Here is an 11,092-nt window from a genome sequence, read left to right as displayed (position 1 = left end):
ACACACACACACACACACACACACACACACACACACACACACACGGACAATACCTGGACTGATGGCCCTTTAAAGGCACTGGTGGAAAGATTAAAGTAATTAAAGTAACAAGAGAGTTACATGGGGTCATGGGGTGTTCACTGCATCACTTCAGCCAGGAATGTGCTGGGAGAAAGTGTGTGTGTGGATTTGTTTGAGGTTTTGTATTTGTCTTGTGTTTATGCATGAGATTGTGTGTGTGCGTTCGATAGAGAGAGAGATCCACTGTGTATTTTCCACTGAGGATTATCTAGCTCGCTTTCTGCCCTCTTATCCCATTCTAACTTCTTCCCGCAGCCCCCCGCTCTTCCTGTTGACTCGTGGTAATGTGAAGAGTTCGGCTCCGTGTCAAATCATCTGGAGTAACTTTTAGAAACTAAGGAGTGCTGCGCTGACATCATCCCTAATACCCATCCAAAGGCGCTCCCTGACTAATACCTAGTTTTCCCTTGAGGGGCCCTCCCATGTGTGGCTGTGCCTTATAGAACTGCATCCCAACATTCTATACAGACCCACAAGCATAGTCACATCTATATCTATACGGCACAGTTACACCTAGAATGAAAAAAGCGTCTTTGGTAATGTGATAACAGTGGACAGCTGTAAATACAGTTGTGAATCATCCAAACACGGTGAGGATGCATTAAGATGTGATCACTCGAGCCACACTGGGGCTGGTCAGGCAGGCATGTGGCCTCATTTTCAGTATAGTGTGAATACACACACGTGTCCCTGACCGTATTGAAGGTCAGCTTTGTAGTGTGCATGTAGCATAACAACTACATCCAGTTTATTTGCTCATGTCAAACAACTAAGATGAGGAAATGAGGCCCTATATTTAAGGTTAAGTACCCAATGCCTCAAATCATCCTCTAAGTGTACAACTGAGTGCATAATGTTAAGTATTTTCTGTTTGAAACCGTCAACTAGATATAAAAACACAATCTGGGTGTACCAGTCTCAGCAATTGTGTGTTTACATGTACTTCAAAGAATAAGTTGGTGATATTCTACGTGTATCTAATCGTCAACAAAACTAAAAGTATTGCCTGGGTAGCAAAGCTTGATATATGTTATTCCTCTGTGTCATAAATCTCGATTGTTTCCAAAAACTATTAAAAACAGCGCAGTGAGCCACAACATTGCACTGGGAGACATGTTTCTTCATTACCATGATCATTAATATGATATGAGGGAAATTTGCCTTGGACTCAAATGCTGCACACATATAGATGCCTCCATGGTTGTAATAAAATATGCCTCCATAGTTGATAAATAAGTAATAATAAAAGAACAGACAACACTAGCCTGAACGAGCTTGCAGGGGTCACACCATTTATTCAACACCTGACAGGATTCTTTGAGAACCTACAGTTGCCAATTTTGGTATGAGAATAACTGTATATAAATGTGATGTAAGTAGAATAGACATTTAATAAATAATGACCAAATTGCATTTACACTGTCTTCATAGACAAATAAAGGACAGCACATATAATCATGCTTTTTGACTCATTGTCTTCATTTAATTAATGTTCATTTTAATGGGGTGTAGGCCATGCAAATTCTAGTCAAGTCGCCAATTGAAACTATGGTGGTGGTCAGTAAGTAGAGAAGAGAAACAAGGAGAAGAGAAGAGAGGAAACATATGAGACTAAAAAATATCAAACAATGTAATTGACTCTGTTTTGAGTGTACAGCAGCAGGCATGGAAAGTGATAGTGTTTCACAGTGCCGTAAAAGGAACCAGTGGTATGTCCTTCACAGTAAGATAAAACCATTATCCTTCACTCTTTAACTCTTTTACAACCTTGAACTATCCTGTGCATCATTTTACCAACATTTGTAGTTATCTGTCTCATCATTTATCACTGCTTTTTCAACTTTGTTCTTTCTTCAATTTCTTGATAAATTTAATTATATATATATATATATATATATATATATATATATATATATATATATATATATATATATATATATATATTTATACATACACACACACACAGACTCACTCACACTCACACTTTAATGAGGCTTCTGCTGTCAGCAGTTGAAATGACACTGTGAGCAAAGCCTCCTGGCACTCCGTGAAAGGCTACACCACTTGAGCATTCACAAAGCTTAAATGAAAGTGCCAACACTAAAACCTGAATGTTGCTGCCTAATAGTGAGGTTATAAATAGAAATGTTAACGCTGTAAAAACAGCAAATTTGGTATTTCTATTTGACTGACATTAATCTTTACCACATTACCACATCCAAAAGCAGGGCTTGAAACTTACAGTACAAAATGTACAGAACAGGAAGGTGGAGAGGAGGGTGTAGTAGTGGGCTGACACATATAAGAAAGAAAGAGGAGGCCAAGAGGAAGTATAAATGAGCTGTGCCTTGGTTTTCATTTTGATGCTCTATTGTAATACATAGCTGGTCAGCAGGCCTGGGAGTATTGTCTGCCAAACTGAATATCAAACAACTGTGTCAGTATCTGATACATGTATGAAAGCAGTAACAAGCAGTGTTAGTAAGAGCACAAGATTAAAGGATATTTACTTTTTAGGAAATGGAGAAAGATCGTTGATGATATGTTGACACGTTTGTGTCCAAAACACTTGACTACTGAACAATCAGTCCCTCTTGCACAAGAGTAATATTTCTCTGTGTTCCTTACCTTTAGAGGTTTGGGTGTTGGTTTATTTGTCCTTCTCAGCTCCTGGAAGAATAACCTCTGTTGGGAAAGGAATATACAGTTTATTTGGAAAAAAAGTTCTAGTATATTATTACAGTTATAATTTGGAGTTGACCAATAACAGGTTCTCTTATCTCCCCATCTCACCACTTTCTTGCCTGTAAGTCAGCAGCCAGTTAGCTTAGCTTAGCATAGCATAAAGACTGAAAACAGGTGAAAACAGCTAGCCTGGCTCTGTCCAAAGGAAACAAAACCAGTTTTTACATTTTGGTTTTTGTACTGATTAAAAAATGTTTAGACGGGCTTCCACACTAGCAAAGCTAACCAGCTGCTGGTTTTAGATTCATATTTAAAACACATAAAAGTGGTATCGATCTAATCATCTAACTCTTGGCAAGAAAGTGAATACATATATTTCCTAAAATGTTGAACAATTCCTTAAAAAGTTTATGTGACCTCAATAGACTTGGACTGCGTTCACTGAAAAATGTATACTTCATTTGTCACTGGATACATACGTTTGACCTCCAGCTTGCAGGAGACTGTGGCCTCTCCCTGGGCGTTCTTGGCTATGCAGGTGTACACACCACCATCAAAGGTGCAGGGTTTACGGATCTCGAGGGAGCAAATCCCCTGGTTGGAAATCTTACGAAACTTGGGGTCGTCACCAATGATCACCCGATTCTTCAACCACTCGATCTTAGGCTGAGAGGATGGGAGGAGACATTTATAAGCCACAGCATACCTCAAGTGTACCTCCCTGTATGTATCCATGTGTCACTCTCAGCTCATGCTGATTTTTTGAAAATATATTCCCTCTATCTGTGGTCTGTGATATCTATTTACCATCACCACATGGACTTTCAGTCTTTCCTGTAGAACACTGGACATCTAAATTAATCAATGTGCTTACTTTTTTTCCCAAATTGAACCTGTTGCTAGACTTTCTAATATTACACAGTCGTTACAGCAACCCTGTTAATCACAACTGCTTGTTAACAGTATTATACATGTTTTTAGACAAACTGAACATTTGAGTAGACTAGGCTTTCAGTCGGTTGTCAGCTTGTCTTCAATTGAGGTCAGACAGTCTGTGCTGAGTGTGACAGTTGGGTAGAATGAGAGTAATATAAGTCTCCTCCGGTATGTGCCACTCTGGGCTTCAGTGACATTCTCCGTGCATGGATTTCCTCATGATCAAGCTTCATGCAAGGTGAGTCTGCTTATTGGATGTCAGCTCAGCTGATGCATTTCATGTTTCAACCCTTCTTCACTGATGTAACATATAGAGTTCTTCGTTGCTGCTTACAACAAGTTTTTAAAATAGATGTTTTGGGAAGTTCGGAAGCTGACGTAAGAGTATGGATGGTAAAAACCATCCATATGAGTAATGTAGGTCATTCTCTGATGTTCTCTAATATTACTAGGCAGTTGATGTTTTTGTAACTTTAAAACTAGTTTAAATTAATCTAAGCTGGGCACACACTGTAAAATAAAATAATGTCATCTGTTGAGTCTTCTCCATCTCCATTGCCCTCTATGATGGATGAGGTGGAGGATAATGAAAACAAGGGACACATTTTCATCCTGGGCAGTGGACCAAATACTGGAGATTTGAGCCTTTGGCAGTGGGACGATGCTGCTGCTGCTTATGTTAATATTGTTGTTGCAAACCAGTAACTTCAACACATGGTAATGATACTAGTGTGGTTTATCTTGGTATGTTTTGTATTGGTGTAACAATTGTGTGTATCACTTCAAAATATATGATCAAATGAGATGATAGATTGGATTAGTGCATCATCAAATGAGTTTGGTAAGCGACGGGCACCACAGGGCTGCAGTGCTTCACCCAGGTGTGTGCGACACATTGGTGGTGGTAAAGAGCAGTCCCCTTTGGACTTTGTTCCAGACTAAAACATCTCAACAACTACAAACTTTCATGGCCCCCAGACACTGCGTTCTGCTTAAACACAAAAATAGAGCTGTTAATCCTGTTTAATTGACAAGGGTAAAGACAATATAAACTTGATTCACTCATCTCTCCTGCTCTAATAACTTTATCTTGCTTTCTCTCCTTCCTGTTCCATTATATTTCTGTCTTAGGACATCCATGTGTTTGGATGTCACAGGGACGTTCAGTCACACTGATAACAGTGCTGCAATCTGGATGGGTGGCAGAAATAGTACCTTCTGTGACACAGCAACATCTCCACTTAGCCATGATAGGAAAACAGGCTATGCTTATCATTGTCTCTTCTTTGACTTCCCTTTATATGGAACAGCTCTTTATCCTACACAGCAGGACAACTTATCACACTACATGCCTTTGTGCTGGACCTCCCTCAGCCATCCTTAATGGCCTGAAAAAAGCACCTGCTATTACACAAGTGTCCAAAGTGTAAAGTAATTGAATGTATATAAGTTATATAAAGAGAGAGATACAAAAGAAAGTGCATTCACAAGTGGGGGATGGAGAGAGAGTGAGTGTTCAAGAGGGATACATGAAACTGAAATAGTACTTTATGTAATCCAATTCTCTGTAATCATATATAATGATGTGGCTTATGGTGATATGTGAAGAAATACCATTGCATATCTGTGTCTGTCAGTGGTTACATTGAGGGATTAACCTGTGACAGCAGTTTCACAAGTATAAGGTCAGACATGGGTTAAATACACATTCATTCATGTGGGTCTCCTGTATGAAAGAGGTACTAAATGCCTCTCAGTAGATTTTTTTTTTTTTCACAGCTGCTACAACTCGATTGCATGCTAGTCCTCAGGGACAGGCACTTAAGACTCATTTAGACATAGTGTGTCAACACATGCCACATGAGAACAAAAGAAATAAACCAAGGTTTCTGGACCTTTTCAAATGTCCCTGAAACATGAATATCTACAGGTACCAGTCCTTCTCTTGAGTCCTTGCATTGGCTTGTGTGGTCAAATTCAGGCTTGAGCTCACATCAGTTCTCCCTTTGTTTTTGTTTTAGTTATTATTTATATGAATTAAAATAAATAATTGCTTAAATGTTTATATGGGTGTGCAGAGCATGTAGAGTGATACATATAAATATATACGTCTATATAGTATATAGTATAGTATAGTATATAGTATATAACGTCTAAAAAACTGAAAAATATCTAGATACTAGATACATACAGTTGGGAAAGAGTATAAAGTATAAATATATTTAAAGTGAAAAGTGCGGAAGAGAATAAGGTGCATTCCAAACAGATTATTTTGTACATGAATAGTCAGATTGATTGGACTGTTTTAGTGTGTTTCGTTGGTCAACAGTCTGACTGCAGTGGGGAAGAAGCTGTTTTTGAACCTTACAGTCCTTGCTCTCAGACTGCAGTACCTCCTGCCAGAGGGGAATTGGGAAAACAGTCTGTGGCCAGGGTGAATGGGGTCCTTAATGATGCTATACTATAAGTGCTGCAACAAACTATACATTAACCTGAAAGGTGCAAAATGCAGTGTGTGTGTGTGTACGAGTTTCTGACCTTGGGGCTGCCACGGACAGAACACAGCAGCTTGGTGGTGTATCCCACAGTGGCAGCGCGGTCATTAAGGGGTGTGGTGAACTTGGGTGCCTCGCTGAAGTCATGCTCTGGGTACTCGGGAGGCATGTAGACTATAGCTGTGAACACATGGAACAAGGTTAAGATCCAGTGATAAGTTCTTGGTAATTCTCAATTAATTTACAATACCTGTCTGTACTTAGTATGTAACCTTTGCTGAACAGCGGCTGTTGTGACCACAAGAAATGCTGTAGCTAAAATGCTAAAAGCAAAAAAGGTTCAATAAGGAAGATCTTTCTCCTCTCACTTTCATTCTGTGGGAAAGTCATGCTATTTTTGTGCTTTCCAACGCTTTTAAAATCCCTGTCATTCGGAATTGTGACATCACCATATCCGTCCAATTATCTTTTGTTTCACAAGCCAATAAGTCCTTGGATGCTGTTCTTTAAATTTCACTGTCTTTTTTGTCATTCCGATTTTTTGGACCTAGGATTGCACAAATCACCACCTCCCCACCACCACTAAGGACTAAGTGGTGGTAGGGAGGTGATGATATTGGCGATTCAACTAAAAAGTTCTAAGGCCATTGCAATCAATTGTATTTATAGTTGTTCCCAATGGCCACATTGGAAGGTGAAGTGACAAGCCAACCTTTGTGGAGAAGCAGAAGACGCAAACTTTTAATACATTAAGACATTCTATCTTGGGTAGCATTCATAGTGGTGCACTTGGTTGTTCGCAAAAAAAAGTGACAGAAATAGTGACTTAAAAAAGAGTGAGAAGTTCAAACCCAGCTTACTATGTTGCTGGCCAATCACAGTGTAACATGGGCGTGGATGACAAATCGTTAAAGAAATGGTCAGACGTGCACACGCACACACACATGCGCCATCTGTCTTAAAGCTATCGCAGCCTCTTAAAAGTTATTTCAGTAGTGGCTGAGTACTAGCCAAGAGAACTACCCACATATGATTGAAGCAGTGCCAAGGCCATTTCCAACTTCTCAAGTCTTAATTCTAAAACACACACTAAAGACTCCCACACACTTACTGCAGCTCATTAAAGTACCCACTTGTACTGCAGCCCTGCCAGTAAACTCTTCATCTTCATCATATCAACAAATTGACCGCAGAAGAATTAAGGAATGAATCAAAGACGGTCACCTGTCTTCTGGATGGTGGCCACCTCCTTGGTAACAGTGCTCATCTCACTCATACCCACTTGGTTCTCAGCAAACACTCTGAAGATGTACGAGTTGCCCATGATGAGGTCTGAGACTGTGGCAGTAAGTCTGTGGTAGTGCTCCAGCACTGAGAACCATTCCTGCATGTGGAAACACAACAGACCCCCAGTTTAGTACAGCACGGATAGAAAATTATACATTGATGTGATTTTACAATCAACCCATCATCAGCAAAATATATAATCAGGTTGGCAGTTAGGTGATGAGTAGGATTCCTGTATTGGGCTAATTCTCTCAACTTGATAAAGTATGATACAATATTTATGTCCTTGCCTTGGAATGTAGTCTACACTGTATTATTATAGGTTCTGGTCATTGTTAAATATTTTCAATGCTCCCTGGCAGCAGCATCCTCTTACATCTCTGCCAGCTCCCTTGTAAAACCATGAGTCACAACTTTAAAAAAGACATTAGCATTTTGATATACTGTTAAGTAATCCCCAGAGAATAGAGACACAGCAATCTAATTCATACCGTCTGATTAGAGACCATTTCAACCATATTGTAAGTGGTAGAAAAGAGAGCGGGGAGGAATTGTTTAAATTCTGCGTTTAGTTCAAGGAAGATCCAGGTCCTAGTCTAAACTCTCAGCTAGACAAAAGTAGTCTAAAAGTGGTTTAAAAGTGGTCTTAGATAGTCACTTCATCTGTTAAATGAAGTGACCATTGATAACCAAATACACTATGCAAAATTGGCTCGGAAGCTGTGCCATAGCAGATGTGCATCTCCTCAAACAATGTAACTACTGTTATGACCCGGCTCTTAGGCCACAAGAAATACAAGACACCCTATGATAAAGTTAAAAAAAAAATATACAGTACTTTATCTATACAAAGGGAGCGCTGAAACTACCAGGCAGGCAAAGAGAACTCAGAGCAGCACCACAGCCAGGCTTAAATCAGGTGTCCCTCAGGTGTTCCCAGGGTTCGTCACACTACACATTGGCATCTCCAATGCTCCTCTCCAGATACCACATAAAAACAGCAAGGCCTCAGATTGATCAGCAAGTGGTACATTACATTACATGTAATTTAGCTGACGCTTTTATCCAAAGCGACTCACTACATACTGTATGTCAGAGGCCTCACGCCTCTGGAGCAACAACGTGTTGTGTGTCTTGCTGACGGACACATTGGTTGATGTATCACAGTGGGAATTGAACCCAGATCTCCCACACCAAAGGCATGTGTCATATTCACTGCGCCATCACCACCCAGTTCACAAGTTGCAGATGCCAGTAGATGTTATTCAGAGTGAATACAGTAAAGTTGAATAAAGGTTTAGTCATCTTTTCCTTTTCTACTGCAAATCTTCTGTTCAACCGTGACTCCTGCTTTCCATCAAAGTGAATGAAACAATGTAGCCTAAATACGGAGATTGTCATATTCAGTGAATAAAACAATCTAAACACAGCTACGATGGGAAATATGAATAAAGCATGTAAGGCCGGATCATATACAATGCATCTGTCTAGTGTTGTGGTGGTGCTTTCAGCATCAATGGGAAAAATCAGACACTGAAATATAAATCAAAACCAATGCCATAGGCATCTATGGCGGGAGTCCCGTTAACCTCTTGCAGTGAGTTTAAATCCGGTTTATGTCTGCAACTTCACACGGACAAATACCTCTGACAATGTGATTAGCCCTACCCCGGTTTTTCTGTCTGCCTTCTGGACGGTGTATCCAGTGATCTCTGTGTTGCCATTATCCTTGGGAGGGGTCCATTCCAGAGCAGCGTTGAAGCCCCAGGTGTCCACCAGCTTCACACTGGCAGGATTGCCAGGCCGCTCTTAGGAGACAAATTACTGTAAGTATGTATAAAAGATTAAAATCATAACCAGTGTGTTCCTCAAAGCATGAAAGGTGGCTGCTCCTAAGATCAAAAGTAAACCATATATTTGTATGCTAATGCCTCTAACGCGAGGCCAAACATTTTAAAAGCAGCAGCTGACAGCAGGGTCAGAGGACACCATTGTTAAAGATGTGATCTATGTTAGCTAGTGCTTTGAATTTCTGCTGGAGCAAGTCATAAGTCTAAGAACCAACAAGTCAACAAGCCAGCTGCACAACCATCTGAGCGGATTCAACAGGGAGGTCTGAAATAAGTCCACTTTCACACCTGTCACACACTCTCATGTGCATCCAAGTGTGTTGTTTGACAGTAAACGTAAGCATGTGCGGCTCACCCACAATCTGAAGGGTGATGCTGGCTTTGTCTTCAAAGCTGTCCACTTTAACGGTAATCTCATAAACACCAGAATCCGCCCTCTCAGCGGTGCGAATAAACATAATGCTGTCCCTGTCACTGTTTCTGATGCTGACTCTCTTTGTATCCACAGGCTGACCGTCCTTCAGCCAGGATACCACAGGTTTGGGCTTTCCCTGAGGAGTTGGAAAAAGACAGACAAGTCTGTAAAGTTTTCTGTACCAATTGAATATGTTATTCATGGTCTATACAGGTGGTGTGTGTATGCGCTAGCTTACAAGGAAGGGGATGACCAGGTTGATCTGCTCTCCAACTTGTTTAACAATGCATGCTCTGAGAGCGCGGGGAATCCGGATCTTGGGACGCTCTGAAACACAAGAAGTCATATATGTTTATCTTCGGCCTTATCCATCATGTGTTTTGACTATTTTTTGATATTGACAAAACTTGGACACCTACATTAATAAATCATCTACTTGACAACGTTTGCCAACACTGCCCGCCCGCAGTGTACAAATTGTGTGATGTCCACTTCCCGTTTGTGTCAGTCTCAAAATGACAGGTCAACAAGACCTAAATAGGCCAGCCACTGCGAGGCAAAGCTGACAATAGAACATGACTGAAGGAGCTAAAAGAAACCCCCAAGCTGGTTCAGACGGTCCAACGATCCAAACTTATCACAAAAATCTATTTTTATAATTTTGATAGTGAATGTGTTGTTACACGTGTTCTTTTGCTTTAGTCTGTTAGAAAGGATGTTGATAATACTGTGTGATTTAGAGCTGCAACGATTAGTTGATTAATGGTAAAATGATCTGCAATTATTTAGATAATCGTATCATCAATTTTTAAGCTAAAAATTTCTTTAGCTTTTCTTTTGTCATAAATAATTGATTAAATATTATTCGGTCTTGGATTCTGGATCGGACAAAACAAGCAAATTGAAAACATCACCGTGGGCTTTGAGAAACTCAAAATGACCATTGTTTTCCCCTAGTTGGACATGGAGAGTAAACAAATAACTGATAATCAAAATCAAAATAATTGTTGCTTGTAAGATAAATATTATTAACATTGACTTGAGTCTTTTCAATGTATGCTACTTACAGAAAAACAAATATATGTGTAAAAGAAAATAACAATGATAACATATGCATTAAACTAAACAAAAAACATTTGCTATTAAACTTCACAAGCACTACACTCAAGGGTCCACCATCTGTGTGATTATTAAAGTCATCAATAAATCCATGTCCCAATCTTATTGATGGTAATGAGTAGTCATACAAAGAAAGGACACAGGAACTCAAAACGTTTCTGTGTGTGAGAGGAAAATTACAGTATCTGGGCAGACAGAGACAAAAGAAGAAGACCCCCCCCCCC

General features: G+C 39.9%; 2 protein-coding genes across 3 annotated transcripts in view; one reads left to right on the top strand and one right to left on the bottom strand.

Annotated features, from left to right (window-relative positions):
- LOC116692455 (rho-related GTP-binding protein RhoA-C) overlaps positions 1 to 11,092 on the top strand; it is a 732,216-nt gene that overhangs the window by 138,325 nt on the left and 582,799 nt on the right. The gene's annotated exons all lie outside the window — the stretch shown is intronic.
- The window catches only part of mybpha (myosin binding protein Ha), a 16,604-nt gene that overhangs the window by 415 nt on the left and 5,097 nt on the right, over positions 1 to 11,092 (bottom strand). For both annotated transcript variants that reach the window (XM_032520732.1, XM_032520733.1), the window contains 7 exons: positions 9,988 to 10,076; positions 9,690 to 9,885; positions 9,153 to 9,292; positions 7,422 to 7,581; positions 6,241 to 6,377; positions 3,246 to 3,432; positions 2,710 to 2,766 (listed from right to left, as the gene is read on the bottom strand). In XM_032520732.1, coding sequence (XP_032376623.1) covers positions 2,732 to 2,766; positions 3,246 to 3,432; positions 6,241 to 6,377; positions 7,422 to 7,581; positions 9,153 to 9,292; positions 9,690 to 9,885; positions 9,988 to 10,076 — 944 coding nt within the window. In that variant the 3' untranslated portion in view covers positions 2,710 to 2,731. The remainder of the gene's footprint in view (positions 1 to 2,709; positions 2,767 to 3,245; positions 3,433 to 6,240; positions 6,378 to 7,421; positions 7,582 to 9,152; positions 9,293 to 9,689; positions 9,886 to 9,987; positions 10,077 to 11,092) is intronic.

The sequence above is a fragment of the Etheostoma spectabile genome, chromosome 7, assembly GCF_008692095.1.
Source record: "Etheostoma spectabile isolate EspeVRDwgs_2016 chromosome 7, UIUC_Espe_1.0, whole genome shotgun sequence".
Taxonomy (NCBI): Eukaryota; Metazoa; Chordata; class Actinopteri; order Perciformes; family Percidae; genus Etheostoma; species Etheostoma spectabile.
The sequence above is the reverse complement of the archived record's forward strand: the minus strand, read 5'-3'. Positions and strand labels throughout refer to the sequence as shown.